The following is a 16,103-nucleotide window of genomic DNA, read 5'->3' as shown; positions in this document are numbered from 1 at the left end:
TTCGAAAGCCCCATCATGGATTAAAGCATCTTTTCAAATTAGTCTAAACATTTTTATGAAATGATGTATGAGATTTTCTTTTTATTCGGAGATCCTGCGTTTCAGAATACGAGAAAAATCCCTTAATCTCTGTTGGGGAAGGTTTATGTATATCTATATTTTTTGTGCGTTAGGCCATTCTTCTTCCAATGAAAATTGCTTTTTGTACCTGTTAGTTCGGTGAACTGACAGTTTTCTCTTTCAAAACCTATATGTCATGAATTCTGTAATGATCATTTCATCTTTACAAAACACATTCTCTTGGTGCTTTTCTTTAATCCTTTGCTTAAGCATATTTAGTGAAGTGAAAGGCTCTATTAAGGAGAGGATATTTTATTTCCTAAGTTTCATCAACAAGATTTGGATATTATCACGATATAAAAGTCAATGATCAATATAAAAAAAAAATAAATAGTGAATATTCTCCTTTCAGTCTCTGAAGCTCTGGGTTCTTCTCTATGGTACTGACTGCCGCAAAAAAGCGTTCCCTACGATATTATTTGCTTTGAAGGCGATAGATATTCCTTTCAGCCGTTTCTGGCACAGCACGACACCATATCCAAAGCTCTATAGATGTATGAATACTCTTGGCCAAGGTTTTTTACATTGTATTTGACGTGAGCAGATAGCGTGACGTTTTACAGGCATTCCTCATCAGTATTATATTCTCCTTTTCGCCTCAGTTCCTGTTTAATTCAGTGCCTGTTAGAGAATTCATTTTGTTCCTGTTGTGTAATAAACAATATTGCCTTAAAAGACTTGTATTCCGTTTAAAAAAAATGTTTACTGTAAAATCGATAGGCATTTTGGTCTAGAATACCACTTCTTGTAACGAATACTTTTATTTTATTTACAGAGAAATTTTCCTTTATAGTGCACTTTCTTTTCTCCGTGTCCATCCTTCGAAGCTGTTCCAAAGAACACGAACACGAGAATAACAAAATGAGAACTTGGCGTTACGTTTCCCTGCTCGATATCTAGTGCTGCCCCAGAGTCTGTCGGCCGAGAAAAAAATCCGCCTTCACTTCTTTCCATTCGCCAAACAATGCAGCGTTTAATCCATCATGTTTTTTGCGAAGTCTGTCTGGCACAGTGTTCACATAAGAGCCGGGGAAAGGAGGCAGACTCGGCACGTATGTATATACACATAATACACCGTACAGATCTGTCTACAATCATACTCCGTCGTTAACTTTTGAATTATAAAGGCAGTGTCATATCGTGAAATTGCGCTGGTGGTAGCCACAAGTCGATGGCTTAAACAGCCGTTGGTAAATTTTTTATTTCTTTTTCTTCAGTTTTTAATTTTTGGAGAATGGTATGAAATATTTATCTATCCATATATACATACATATACACACATATATATATATATATATATATATATATATATATATATATATAAATATATATATATATATATATATAAATATATATATATATATATATATACATATATATTTAGAGAGAGAGAGAGAGAGAGAGAGAGAGAGAGAGAGAGAGAGAGAGAGAGAGTTCACTGACCGTAAAAAGACCGCATCTAGAAACGTCAAGCCGTCTGTGTACATGAGAGAGAGAGAGAGAGAGAGAGAGAGAGAGAGAGAGAGAGAGAGAGTATATGGACCAGAAGATGCATTGCGTGAAGCAAGGGATGTCCAGACATTGTGAACTAATTTCGAGAGAGTGCTTTGCAAGGGGTGGGAGAGGGAGAGGGAGAGGGAGAAGGAGGGAGAAAAAATCTCCCTGGTTTACCCGGACAAAGAAACTGCCGAAATTGCATATGCAAAGAGTAAAAATCGCTTGCGAATACAGATAAGAAAGGGATCTCTATGCTGGAAGTGTTGAAGGCGCTGTTACTAAATTATGTACGACTGGAGATCTGACCTGACTTATATTGCATCGCACGAAAGTATAAAAAGGTACTTATTCTACGATTCCATTGGGTTTTTCTAATAGAAGTTATTGCGCTGTGAACGGCTTTGCTTCAAGTATAATAGAATGGTATATAAAAGAGAGAGAGAGAGAGTAGAGATAGAGAGAGAGAGAGAGAGAGCGAGAGTTGACATGAACACCTTTTCCTAAACTGAGCCGCGCGACAGTCCGTGTTTGTAAACCTTGGTCGGCTTATTATCCAGACGAAGGCGTGCTCGAGTGCGCCTGCCCAGAATCCACACGCAGGGAGACCGGGACCGCAGTCATCAGTTCTCCCGCTGCTTCCACCGAAGCCGTTCCCCATCACAATAACTCCCGCTGTGCCATCGCTCCGAGCTTACCGTTGTCTCTCTCTCTCGCTCTCGGCGTCATTTCTCAGAGATAACGTTGTCCAGAAGCGTTTTTCCCTCAGAGTTTTGGGTGTGCAAGCGAGTGCAGGTGTAGGAGGACCGGCACTGAGGGCAGGCGAATCGTGAGAGGGGAAATAACTTTAGCTTTCCAGACTGGAATATGAAGACCGTGGTAGGGAAAGAATGACCGATTGTCTGATGCATACTTATTCATACTGATCGAGCAATCAAGTTGGTAGTGACGCGATACTAAGGTATTTCGCTCCCTGGATTAAAATCGTGGTGGAAAATCGCATCTGTTTCTCGCCTTGAAGTGACTTATCAATGGGGAGAACAGTTGGGAAAATGCATTTACCAGAATCATGCCATCGACTGGGCTAGTGAAAAGTGACGAATCTCACTCCTTTAAGCAAAAGCCTGACAGTTAACTACAGTAACTGACGAGGACTGTGATCTCGATGGACATACGGAAGAAGAAGATCAACACAAATATGCTGTGAGTAATATGCTTCATTTTCGTTGCAATTTTGCACTTGTGTCTTTAGAAACAATACCGTAGGTTTTCATGACGCGTACGTTCGTGGTTTTCGATGAAAGTGGTGGTTTTTATTGGTGATTTAAATCTTGACAGAATTTGAAAATGACATGTACTGAAAATGAACCCTTCTCGGGTACAAGCTATTGCTGATGAAGCGAGTCTTCTCTTTGCTATTTCGTGGAAAATAGAAATATGCTACAAATTTAAAGGACGTTTCCCTATCGATAGCAATTTTATTTTCGAAATCACTGCACAAGAAAATACTAAAAAATGAGAAAAAAATTTTTGACCAAAAATGAATGGCTGAATGAGTGGCTGTTTCCATCTGGTAGTTAGGTTTTTAAAAAACCCTGAAATAAGGATAACTTCTAAAAATTAAAGTTTTTAGGCAATATTAAAGTGACGAATGAGTGAAGGTTTTTTTGCGACTTAGGTTTAAAAATCCATTGACAGAAAAATACTACATGAAATGCAACTAGTTGTGGGAATAAGTAGCATGTTCTAATAGTGACGTTAATGATAATGATAAAAATAATCTGTATTAATTCTGATAACGTAAATAATGATCAAGACGAAATACGCCAAAATGAAATGGAAAGGAAACCGACTGATCAGATAAGTAAATAAATAAATTCAATAACTAATAAATAGAAAAACAAAGTTAATTCTTTTCCTAAGTTGAAATTTCAGGTACAAATTAAACCACATGTGATCTTTACTCTTTCGCCCAGTGAATTCAGAAGTCACAGCTGGTGAACTTGAATAAATTTGAAAAGAGAGTGACTTCCACATTCCTCTTCGTATTCTTCATATTCTGGCAATATCTTTATTCATTTGTTCCAGTTTTCCCACGTTCATATCGTGCTAATAGTGCAGTTTTTTTATTGCGATGAAATTACGCATTCCATGAATTAACACATTTTCACTGACTAGCATTAAGTTTCATTTTAAATGAATATGATGTGACACAGTGGCAAATGTGATAAGTGTCGATTAAGTGTGAAGTGAATTTTATTATTATTATTATTATTATTATTATTATTATTATTATTATTATTATTATTATTATTCCAAAGATAAACCCAAATTCGTCTTTTCCATATGAATTGATGTTTACCTTCTGAATAATAATAATAATAATAATAATAATAATAATAATAATAATAATAATAATAATAATAATAATAATAATAATAATAACAAAATTCACTTCACACTTAATTGATACTGATAACATTTGCCACTATGTGACATCTGGTTTATGAAGTATTCGACTTGACACTAGATGGTTAAAATTGTTAATTCGCAGAATGCATAATTTCGCCACGATAAAACTGCACTGTTAGCATAATATGAATATATGTGGAAACTAGCATAAATGAATATACTACCAGAATATAAGCAGTACGAATGCAATATGGAAGTCACCCGTTTCAAATGCATGTGAATTCAGGAACTCTGGCATCTGAATTTACTGAACCAAATGGAATTGAAAATAAGATCGCATGTTTTGTTTGGACGTGAAATTTTCATTTAGGCGAAGAAGTTACTCTTTTTATTTTATTATCTGTCATTATTAACTTTATTTATTTACTTGAAATTAGAGCTTCCAAAGAATATGGTGCTCATATGAAAGAAGTTGCAGAAGATATGTTAGAAAATAAAAAAAGGTTAACTGGGAAGTTAATAAATAGACAGATAAACATTAAAATGGTAAAATACGAGGCGAACTATTTTACGGTAGTAATGCATTGCGTCTTCGCTTGAACTTTTGAGGTTCTGATTGTGATTAGTAAGAAAGTGGTTGGCTGAAAACGCGCCCGTTTCAACTTTTCACTTCAGAAGTGAATTAAAATATTACTAAGGATATAAGAAGATAGAAATTCTAATGATTCATATATATATATATATATATATATATATATATATATATATATATATATATATATATATATATACACACATATTTATATACATAGATATATATATAGATATATATATTACTAATAGAAGCTATTTCTAATAACCGAATCAAGTAAATTTTTGGGGAGTCTCATGAATTGTATTTGGTGAATCATCTCAAAATTTTGACAATAAGAAAAACACATCGGTATTGCTGACAGTATCAGTTTTTGATAAGTGAAGTGAATAGCTGCCCACACGAGAACTATAAACGAGTTACTATTTACTTCGTTATCAGGGAAATGCATAAGTTACCTTCAGTAGCTTTCCCAAATATTTTCAGTGGAAGTTTACTTTGCATTCACAGTTCAGATTCGATCGAAAGTGACTTAGCGTATAAGTCACAGACTTGTTCATATAATACATTCATATTACTAATGGAAATCGGTTATTAGATCAGTTATTACAAATCAGTCATTAGAAAAGAAAAGAAGTAAAATCTATAAATTAACAAATAAATAGATGAAAATCTAAATAAGTTAGTAGAATACAAGACGAATTTTTTTTCGGCAGGAATGCATTGCGTGTTCGCTTGAACTCAAGAAGTTCTAAATGTTAATTAGAAAGAAAATTAATAACTGAAAATGCGCACATTTCATTTTTTCAACACAGAAGTGAATAATGATATTAAAAATGAAATAGGGAGATAGAAATTCAAGTATTTCGTTGGTTGATACTGAAGTAAAAAAATTATATATATATATATATATATATATATATATATATATATATATATATATATATATATATATATATATATATATATATATATATATATATATATATATATATATATATATATATACATATATATATATATATATATATATATATATATATATGTATATATAATTTATATATATATATATATATATATATATATATATATTGTATATATATATATAATTACCAATCGTGGCCATTTTTAATAACCGAAGTGCTTTTCGTCTGATAAATTATATTTAGTGAACCAACCCAAAATTTTGTCAGTAAGAAAAACATTTCGCAATATCAATTTTTAGTTAGTGAAGTGAATAGCTGTTCAGTTGACAGATTAGTCAAAATACGAGTTATTATTTATTTCGTTATACGGAAATGCAGAAGTTACTTCCAGCAATTTTCCCTCTTATTTCTCTATGGAAGTCTACTGTGCATATATAAGTATTCGATCGAAAATGATTTTTTAGCAAGTCTCTGAAGGAGCTGCAGTAATTCGAAAGTTCGTGTAACAATTTGATTTGATATTTCTAATGGAAATATTTATGACAAGATTCCATTATTGAAAACCAGGACGGGAAACCGATTCAAATACTGAATACAGAATTACAGAAAAGTGTTTCACAAGTTCAACCATCTGTTGACAGAACAGAAAATTTTAATTTTTGATAGCAGTATAGTGTGTGTATGTATGTATATATGTATGTGTATGTATATATGTATGTATATATATATATATATATATATATATATATATATATATATATATATATATATATATATATATATATATATACTGCGCTGACACACATCACAAAGTACGTACGTCGTTACACGTACCATTTTGAGACCAGCGTTTGTACAAAAATACTGTACTACATAAAATTTGAAAAGAATTGATCCACAGAAAAAGGTTGGCTTTTACAGGCTATAACCGCAATAACTCAGAGCAAGAATTAGCAATCGCCAGGGCTATAAATGAATACTTGATTTTCTGGTCTCGAAAGTGCATAAACAGAGATAAAATATTGAAGAATTGTTATCATAATTCACGCTTTATTACTTCTGATATTTGGTACCTAAAGCAATTCTAAAAAAAATCATGTATTATGAATCTGACCCTTGCTAAAGAAAACCAATGACATTCAGCCGTAAGTAACTCAACAATATTGTATTTCAATTAAGCTGAAACTCTCCTGTAGCGGAGCTGTCAAACTTCGGGACTAAATTTTGAAGAGTACGAAACGAAGAATCACTGAAGAGGGAAGATGGACTTTATGACTTCATAAAATTCAGTTAATATGCCGTTAATGTCATGAAATAAGATTTAGGATATTTCTTGAAAAGCAGCACATGATTTCATTACAGAAGTAGAGGTGAAAAAATATCTTTTGTACATCGTATTTAATTTGAAAATCAAATGACCATAAGCCCCTTTTCCCCTCAGAAATAATAATATGTGCATAAGAACTTCCTTGTAAAAACTTGAATTGAATTCAAATGAATTGTAACACAACATGATGACCGTATGTGGTTACCTTTTCGTTGTGATTGGAAGCTAATTTCATGGTCGTTAATTCGTTTTTCAGCTAATTTACAAAGTCGTTTCGAGCGTTTAATGCAGCAGTAGGGAACGCTTGGTAGTGAAAATAGAAAGGTAAAAAACGCACGCACTCATTATATATATATATATATATATATATATATATATATATATATATATATATATATATATATATATATATATATATATATATATATATATATATATATATATATTTTTTTTTTTTTTTTTTTTTTTTTTTACAGCAAATCACTGGAGACGTGTGATGATCATAAAAGCATTCAGCCAGGAGAAGGGTGGTGCCTGAAGCCTGATGAAGTGTTGAAATACATGAAAACTGCTTGGTTCAAGTAATTTCTCTTCATCCTTCCCCTGGCTGAATGCATACACACACACACACACACACATACACATATACACACACATATATATATATATATATATATATATATATATATATATATATATATATATATATATATATATATATATATGTATATAGATAGATAGATAGATAGATAGACAGATATATACAGACAGATAGATAGAGAGACAGATATAGAGAGAGAGAGAGAGAGAGAGAGAGAGAGAGAGAAAGAGAAAGCGTAATCTATGACCCTTTCAATCAGTATCTGTCAATGGAAAATTAAATGAACTTGTATTTGCGATACTTTTCAATCAGATATAAGTTGTCGACAACCGAATGCTTCCTTTGTTCTAATACACATCGTGTTTAAATAACTAAAAAAAAAAAAAGTGAGAAAGAATTCACCTGCTCCCCCTCCACGAAAAGTCAATTTATAGGGAAAGTTATTAACAATGCAACTTCCACCAATCCCATTAGTGGAGAGAGAGAGAGAGAGAGAGAGAGAGAACATTGTCGGACACAAGTGTGAACATTTCAAAATTTTAACTTTTTTGTATAGAACTGTTAGATTGAAAAATGTCCAAAGCTTTGGATTTCAAGAAAGGCCGAGTTGCCAATTCCCGAACTGAAAGAGGGATTTTAGTGACGTTTTTTGCATAAGTTGGATTTTATTACAATAAATAATTCATATCTACCTATACGTGCGTGTTTCATCAATTTAAACTACAGTGACAATCAATTTTAATTTTTGTATGTTTCTGCATTTCTGATGCTATGGTCACTTGATTTACGTACAGAGCATTTATGCGGGATATCAGAGACGCCATTCTGCTTTTGCATTACTGAGATTGATATTTGCGTGAAAAAAAAATCTTTGAACAACTTATCTTATGATATTTCCTTTATCATCTTTCCTTTCTACTCAGTGAACAACTCCAGACACTTACAGTATATACATTAAAATCTCTTTAAAAATTAATCATTTCTGATGTGCATGTTAAGAATTTTTGCAGTCGTATGTCAATAAATTGATCGTACTTAAGTTCCCAGAAAACTTTTCTCTAGTACATTACTTCTGACAAGAGAAAAACATAGTTACTTAAATTTGTGCGTGAGCGTGTATATACATATACATACACACATATATAAATGTGTGTATGTGCGTACATACATACTTATATATGTACATATCTATACACACACACACACACACACACACACACACATATATATATATATATATATATATATATATATATATATATATATATATATATATATATATATATATATATATATATATATATATATATATATATATATATATATATATCTTTTGTGTTGTGTATTTCACTACATCGATGGACCTGATTTAAATGAAATGTTAGTTTCTGAAGTAAAGCTTCCCAAGTCCTGGTGCAAGGGTGGTTCAGATAACTCTTTGAACTTTATACACCAAATTTGTAATACTTGATGTGAGAGACAGTCAGGTATTTTATAAGCTTAACATATTGTCACGGACTCGTGTTGAAACTGTTCTGGAATGAATTATTACTTTCCCTGAAAGTGACGAGTGAATAAGTTATGTAGCCTATATTGAATATCAACGTCTAATTTCTTAGCCACATGAGGACAAAATAGAAACGGTTCATTTGTGATTTTGATACTTTATGAGAAGCAACCGGAATACATAGAGTCGAGTGAAACGTAGATTACTAATAATGACAGAATTTTTTTATATTCGTCTGAAACGAAAGTGGGAACATTTCAGTGACATCTGGCTTATAATGTATCGTCAGCAATTTACAAAAAGGTTCATGAGCGCCCGTCTAAATGTCTAATATTAGTAGGTTTGTTCTTGTATTCACATGTGTTTTATTTCGGAACAATTCAAAAGAAATTATGATATAACTATGTGAAATCTCGTTCTTAAATGTCTTCAGTGCTTTCATTGTTAATATGAGACAGAGTTAGTGTATTTCATCTTGGATTATGTTTCGTGAGATCGAAGTTGAAGCAGTTCATATGACCATATGATATGGATATGATAAAGATATGTAAGGAGAGCCAGTTTTAACCATTTTCAAAATTTGTATCAGTCACTTGATATAGAAGTAGGGGCAGTTTGCATAAGATTATGAAGCATTTTAGTAGACATTTGATAATTCAGTAAGTGGAGGAATTATACAATTTTATTGCCTTTTTTTTAATCATCTAGAAAAGAGGACGAATGTATTTTTATATCCGAAAAAGATCGAATTGGAAGGGTTAATGCAAAGTCATGGTGAATGAGAACAGACTTAGTCTTCCCTTGCATTTCAGAATAATTTGTGGATCCACTTGGAATCTATGCAAGGAAATTTTACATGATTTAATGACATCTTTTGAGTACTCAGAAACAGGTGAATACGAACCTTTTTTTATCATAAATTTCAGAACAATTTATGTATTCTTTAGGGACCGAAGTCAGAACAATTTATGTGGGGTTAGGACGTTTTCTAGGAAATCTAATGAACTGGTGGAAAGTACATTTTCAAATTCGGTATTTCAAAACAGTTTATGTTAGGATGTGACGCCCAGTAACTAATCTAGAAAAGATACTGATGAAAAGTGGCTCAAAATTCAAAAGCAGAATAATTTCTTATATTCATTTTAGCCCGAAATTGAATTGTTTCCTGGAATCAAGAAGTTATTTTCAAAGTTCTCAAAAGTGCTGAATGAAATGTTTGCGTCAAACATTGTGAACACTTTCCCTTTTCATATGAAATCAGGATGTTATTCCCTACACGAAGTTTAAATGAATAACGTTCTGTGAGAAACTTCATTATTAGTTCCAGTCAAAGAAGAAAATGAGGGCAAAAAAGTACAAAGCACTGAGACGGGAAGAAAAAAATTAAGCAAAGAGAACTCAAATTACTTTTTTCAAAAGACCTCACCTTATTATTATATCTTATATGAGGACTTTTAACAAAGAATACAAGGCTTTATTTTCTCTCTCTCTCTCTCTCTCTCTCTCTCTCTCTCTCACACACACACACACACACACACACACAGATATATATATATATATATATATATATATATATATATATATATATATATATATATATATATATATATATATATATATATATATACACACACACACTGTACATGTATAATGTTATGATTTCTTGCCTTTATCACCTATTATATTGCCTGACCTGCACGTGTAAAATTGTATTCAGATGTAAATTTTATTATTAACATAGATCAACTGAATTCATACCACTCCCATTCCTGTGTTAGTTTAGGTTCATTTAATGCCATCTGAAAACCTTTCAAGGCATATCACAGCATTCGAGACAAGTGACTTCGATGTAGTTTACTCTGGGAACCCGACCTCAAGTATAAAAGAAACCCTAATTTTGTATTTTAACAGTTGGGAAATGAATTATGACATTACTGGTTGGTTAAACGGTGCAATTGATGAGCGATAGAGGCTCATAATTCTTTCCGTTGATAAACGTCTACCTGAGAAATCTTGAGTCAAAAAGACGAAACTGGAAGGAATATGGTAGCCGAAGGGTAGATACGGTCGATAAATATAAAATTATTCATAGAGAGAGAGAGAGAGAGAGAGAGAGAGAGAGAGAGAGAGAGAGAGAGAGAGAGAGAGAGAGAGAGAGGATTTGGGGCCAGGGCAATGGGCAATTACGCCTTTCTTTCCTCTTTTATTTATGGCAGTGCTATGATCCAGAGCTTTATGGAAGAATAACAAACAGATATCCGAGTATTAGGCCAAGGAGAGCATCTCTTCGAAAGCTATATTTTCCCCTTCTCCTTTTTTCGAAGCAGGAAAAGATCTGGGTATAAGAGAAATGATAAAAGAGAGGGAGAGGTTGAGGAAGGAAGGGAATGAGCCTACTGTTATGGAGCATAAAGTGATTTGAAGATAAGGAGCAGAAATAAAAGGTGATGGAGAAATTCCATATGGAACAGACATAACACAGTGAAGTGAAGGATGAGTGAGGAGTAAGAGTGTCCAATTAGGGAGCAGGAATAAAAGAGGGAGGGGACAGATAAGAGAAGAAGAGTGTCTTATTAAGGAGCAGGAATAAAAGGGGGGGGGAGGATGAGAGAAGGGAACAGGCTCCTATTAAGTCTCCTATTAAGGAGCAGGAATAAAAGAGGGAGGAAAGGAATAGTAAGATACAAGAGCCTCTTATTAAGGAGCAATTATAAAAGGATTAGGGAAAATATGAGTGAAGCTAAATATTCGTATAATGAAGAAGAAGAAGAATAAGCCAATGAAAGAGCTTCTTATAAGGAACCAGAAAACGGCGATGGAGAAGAATGAATAAAATGAGTAGGAACAAAAGGAGGGAAAAAAGGGGGGGGGCATCATAAGTGAAGGAACAACTCCTTACATGGAAGCAGAAATTAAAAGGTATGAAAAGGTATGAAAAAGAGCTTCTATAAAGAAACAGCAATAAAAGAGGTTAAGAACGAGGAAGAACTTTGTAAAAGCAAGAGGGAAAAGCTAGAATAAAATGTGGAGGATTGAAATGACTAAAGGAAGGGTGTTAAAAGGAACAGGAAAAATAAAACGGGTTGGAGAAAACTGGATGAAGGCAGAATTTTGAAAGAGGAATCAGGAATAAAAGGAAATAAAAAGAGATGATCGGAATGACAAAAAGAAGAGCCTCGTGAAAGGAAAAGGAATATAAAGCGGATAACAGGAGAGGACAAGAATGACAGGAGGAAGAGCTTTTTAAAATGAAGAGGGGGATAAAAAGTGGAAGGGTAAAAATGACGGAAGGAGGAGTTTCGTAAAAGGAAGGAGAAATTAAAAGGGAATAAAAGGAATAGGAGAAGTATTGCTGGAGGAGCACTTTTGTAACAAGAGTGAAAAGGAATGACTGAAGAAAGAGCATCGTAAAAGGCAGAAAGAGGAACAGAGGGAGAGAGAGAGAGAGAGAGAGAGAGAGAGAGAGAGAGAGAGAGAGAGAGAGAGAGAGAGGAGCAAAGGGGGAAGAACTTTCTCTGAGGGAACGAGGAATAAAGGGGGACTTGGGAAGGGCGAGAAAGGGGCCAAGATTAATGGCTGGGTGGCGTGTGGAGTAGTTCAAGAATCTCCTCAAGTGTTGTGAGACCATTCTTATCTCTATGTTGTATTCACATCGCTGTCAGCCCGATCGATTATATTTATACCCATCTGTTTGTATTTACATGTTTGTGTGTTTGTGTGGCATTGTTTTACTTTCTTCAAACACCAAAAGGAAAACACTCACTTTGCTTCCCAAGATCATGTCAACAGTATTATGAATTATTTTTTATTTGACAATTTTTTATGTGTGAACACGATTTCATTAGTTGCTATAGGCTGCGTGACTGATTTTAAGGTCATTAGTCGCTACAGGCTATGTGACTGATTTTAAGGATGTTGAACATAAACTTTGACATTTTGATATCACTGCACGTAATCGTAATACCTATTGTAAAAATGAAAATGCAAAACTTTGGCTACTCTTCTTTACAAGTACTTTTTTGAGAGTAAATCACATACGGGGAAAATGTCTTTATATGCTGTACGTGTGTGTGTGTGTGTGTGTGTGTGTGAGAGAGAGAGAGAGAGAGAGAGAGAGAGAGAGAGAGAGAGAGAGAGAGAGAGAGAGAAAGTTATTGATTGGATAATACGTAGTCTGGGCGTCGTGGAGTGTGTGATAGAGGAACAGAGAGCGAACATGTTAATGTAATTCTGGCTACTCGTTTGCCTTATAATGACATTTCCTCCGTGACAGAATTATAATACGCAAAACCCCTGGCATAGCCACAGAATTCAGTTCTCATGAAGTTAGTACATCACGAGAGAGAGAGAGAGAGAGAGAGAGAGAGAGAGAGAGAGAGAGAGAGAGAGAGAGAGAATGCGTGTAGACAGACAATTAACCAACTGCATTACAAAATGAGATAATTACGTCGAACCAAAGGGTTGTGCTCTAAGATTTCCTTGAAACATGTCGCTTGCCACTCTAACCTGATGCATCGACTTTAGATCCACCATGGTTCAGGAGGGCGAGAGAGAGAGAGAGAGAGAGAGAGAGAGAGAGAGAGAGAATATCGGAGGTGGTTGTGGACTCTGTAATGGTGGAGGTAGTGGTGGTGTTAGTGTTGGAGATAGGATGGCCTGGAGGATGAAAGGAATCATATTCAGCTTATATCGTGGCGTGGAAGAAGGAGAAGTCATTCATGGGAGCCTTTGTACACAGGCGACTGTCAATAAATAGATATTCAGAAGGGAGAAAAAATACAAGGACTCAAAGCACCGAACCTTTGCGTAGGCTCAGGTGTGCTCAGGTGTGTACATTAGTGGTTATTACCCTCCCCCCACCCTCCCCTCCCCTTGCTTCGTAAAACATGACGTTCCTATTGATTCCATTAGTTTGGCATCGCATATTCCGTGCTGGGGATTCTCCCTGAACAGTCCCTTTAAGAGGATAATATTCCCCACTCCTTGGGGAGTTGCAGGGCGCAAAACACGCCCGTAAAAATGGAATGCTTTTTTTTTTTTTTTTTTTTTACTTTCATCTCTGCTTTGGCTCGATGCATGAAAATGAATATTTACAGCGGTCGTCGCCTGTAGCACGGTTGTATTATTTTAGATATGTAATAAGCTTATCTTTTTTTTCTCTTCCTCTAAATAAATTTATTTCTTGTAAAATAAGATTTATAATGTCTTTATTCTTTTGAAAAAAAGGAACTGAATTCCATTTTCGTAAGTCACATTTGAGTGTAATTTAACACGTGAATGATTAATATTTCACATTTTTTTTTTTTTTTTTACTTTTAGTGAAGATTTTCTCGTAAATTTTACTGCGTAAAAGTTCCCATTTTCCTATGTCTACCATAGGATCAGAAAAATCAAATAAATCAAAATATTATATATATATATATATATATAAATCAATATATATATATATATATATATATATATATATATATATATATATATATATAAATAATATTGATTTATTTATATATAGGCAAAATTTTCCTCTGAAGTCCTATGGTAGACATAGGAAAATGGGAACTTTTACGCAGTAAAATATACGAGAGAATCTTCACTAAAAGTAAAAAAAAAATGTGAAATAATCATTTACGTTTTAAATTACGCTCGAAAGTGACTTGTGAAAGTGGATTTCAGTTCCTTTTTTTCAGAAGAATAAAGACTTTATAAATCTTATTTTACAAGATATAACAGTATTTAGAAGAAGAGAAAAAAAAAGATAAGCATATTACATATCTAAAATAATACAACCGTACTACAGCCGACGATTTATATATATATATATATATATATATATATATATATATATATATATATATATATATATATATATATATATATATATATATATATATATATATATACTTATACACACACATATATATGTAATACACAGAAGATACGCTAAACTTAAATTGCTCCTTTTAGCATCCATAAAGCCTTTCCTTTGCAAGTGTTGCAAACTGTTTAACACAAGAGTTTGCTAGTTATTTATGAAACATGTTTTTAATCTAAAAGCATAAAAAATGAGACTTTGCAGTGACATGACACTGAAACGCTTCTCAGAACCTAGCGAGAAGGAAATACGATACTAATGCCTTTAAGTTATTTATAAACAGTCAACATTATGAACTGAGAAGAAGAGATTGAATTTTCATTTCTTCTTCAGAATTTTATTTCGTTAAACGATTATAAAGCTGAATGATCGCGATTATTTTGTTCATACCATCCGCTGGTGTTTTGGTTTCTTCCCTTCTAGCTGTTAATTTATTTCTTTATTTTATTTCTGTTGGAATATTTCCTTCACCTTGACATTTATTTCTGCATTTATACAAATATTGCTTATTTGTTTATTAAAGTTATATATATATATATATATATATATATATATATATATATATATATATATATATATATATATATATATATATATATATATATATATATATATATATATATATATATATATATATATATATATATATATATATATATATATATATATATATATATATATATATATATATATATATATATATATAATGAGTTTGTTGTGTAATTTTCAGACATTTTTTACTTTGGTATTTGTAATAATTGAAAACTAACTAAACTCACACTGAGGACTTGTAGGAAAAACACTCTTGTGTGGGACTGAGTGTCTTTATAAATTAGGTGACAATTGAATAAAGATTATAACTCTTAGTTTGAATACAATCGAATTCAGCCGCTGAAGGATTTAGTCACTTCTGCATGTCACCGAAGTAACATGGTCGTCTTTTTTTAAATATATATCCTGTCAAAACCTTAAGTATTAAGAAACTAACTTCGACTGGATTCCCGTCTTGGATTCTCAAAAACGAAGTCGTGTATCATCTATCACCATCAACTCGGGGACACCATTTTAGGCCTATAATAAATTTAAGTCATCGGACATCACAGCCAGGCTTCTGCGCCTGAAGTTTCGGTATAATATCTTATCTTCTTTTTAACGTCTTAGACAGTTTCCTGAGATACTTTGCTTGCTTGGTTGCAAAACCTATATTTCCTCACTAAAAATCCCTTGGCCGTATGCTTACCGTTTTTTTCTT

General features: G+C 33.0%; 1 protein-coding gene across 1 annotated transcript in view; it reads left to right on the top strand.

The window, feature by feature from the left end:
• The first annotated feature begins 2,239 nt into the window (after window positions 1–2,239).
• The window catches only part of LOC136840353 (lachesin-like), a 91,864-nt gene continuing 78,000 nt past the window's right edge, over window positions 2,240–16,103 (top strand). The window contains exon 1 of the mRNA XM_067107046.1: window positions 2,240–2,817. Coding sequence (XP_066963147.1) covers window positions 2,780–2,817 — 38 coding nt within the window. The 5' untranslated portion in view covers window positions 2,240–2,779. The remainder of the gene's footprint in view (window positions 2,818–16,103) is intronic.

This window comes from Macrobrachium rosenbergii, chromosome 7 (assembly GCF_040412425.1).
Source record: "Macrobrachium rosenbergii isolate ZJJX-2024 chromosome 7, ASM4041242v1, whole genome shotgun sequence".
NCBI lineage: Eukaryota > Metazoa > Arthropoda > Malacostraca > Decapoda > Palaemonidae > Macrobrachium > Macrobrachium rosenbergii.
Note: the sequence above shows the minus strand (reverse complement) of the source record. Positions and strands in the feature narration are given on the sequence as shown.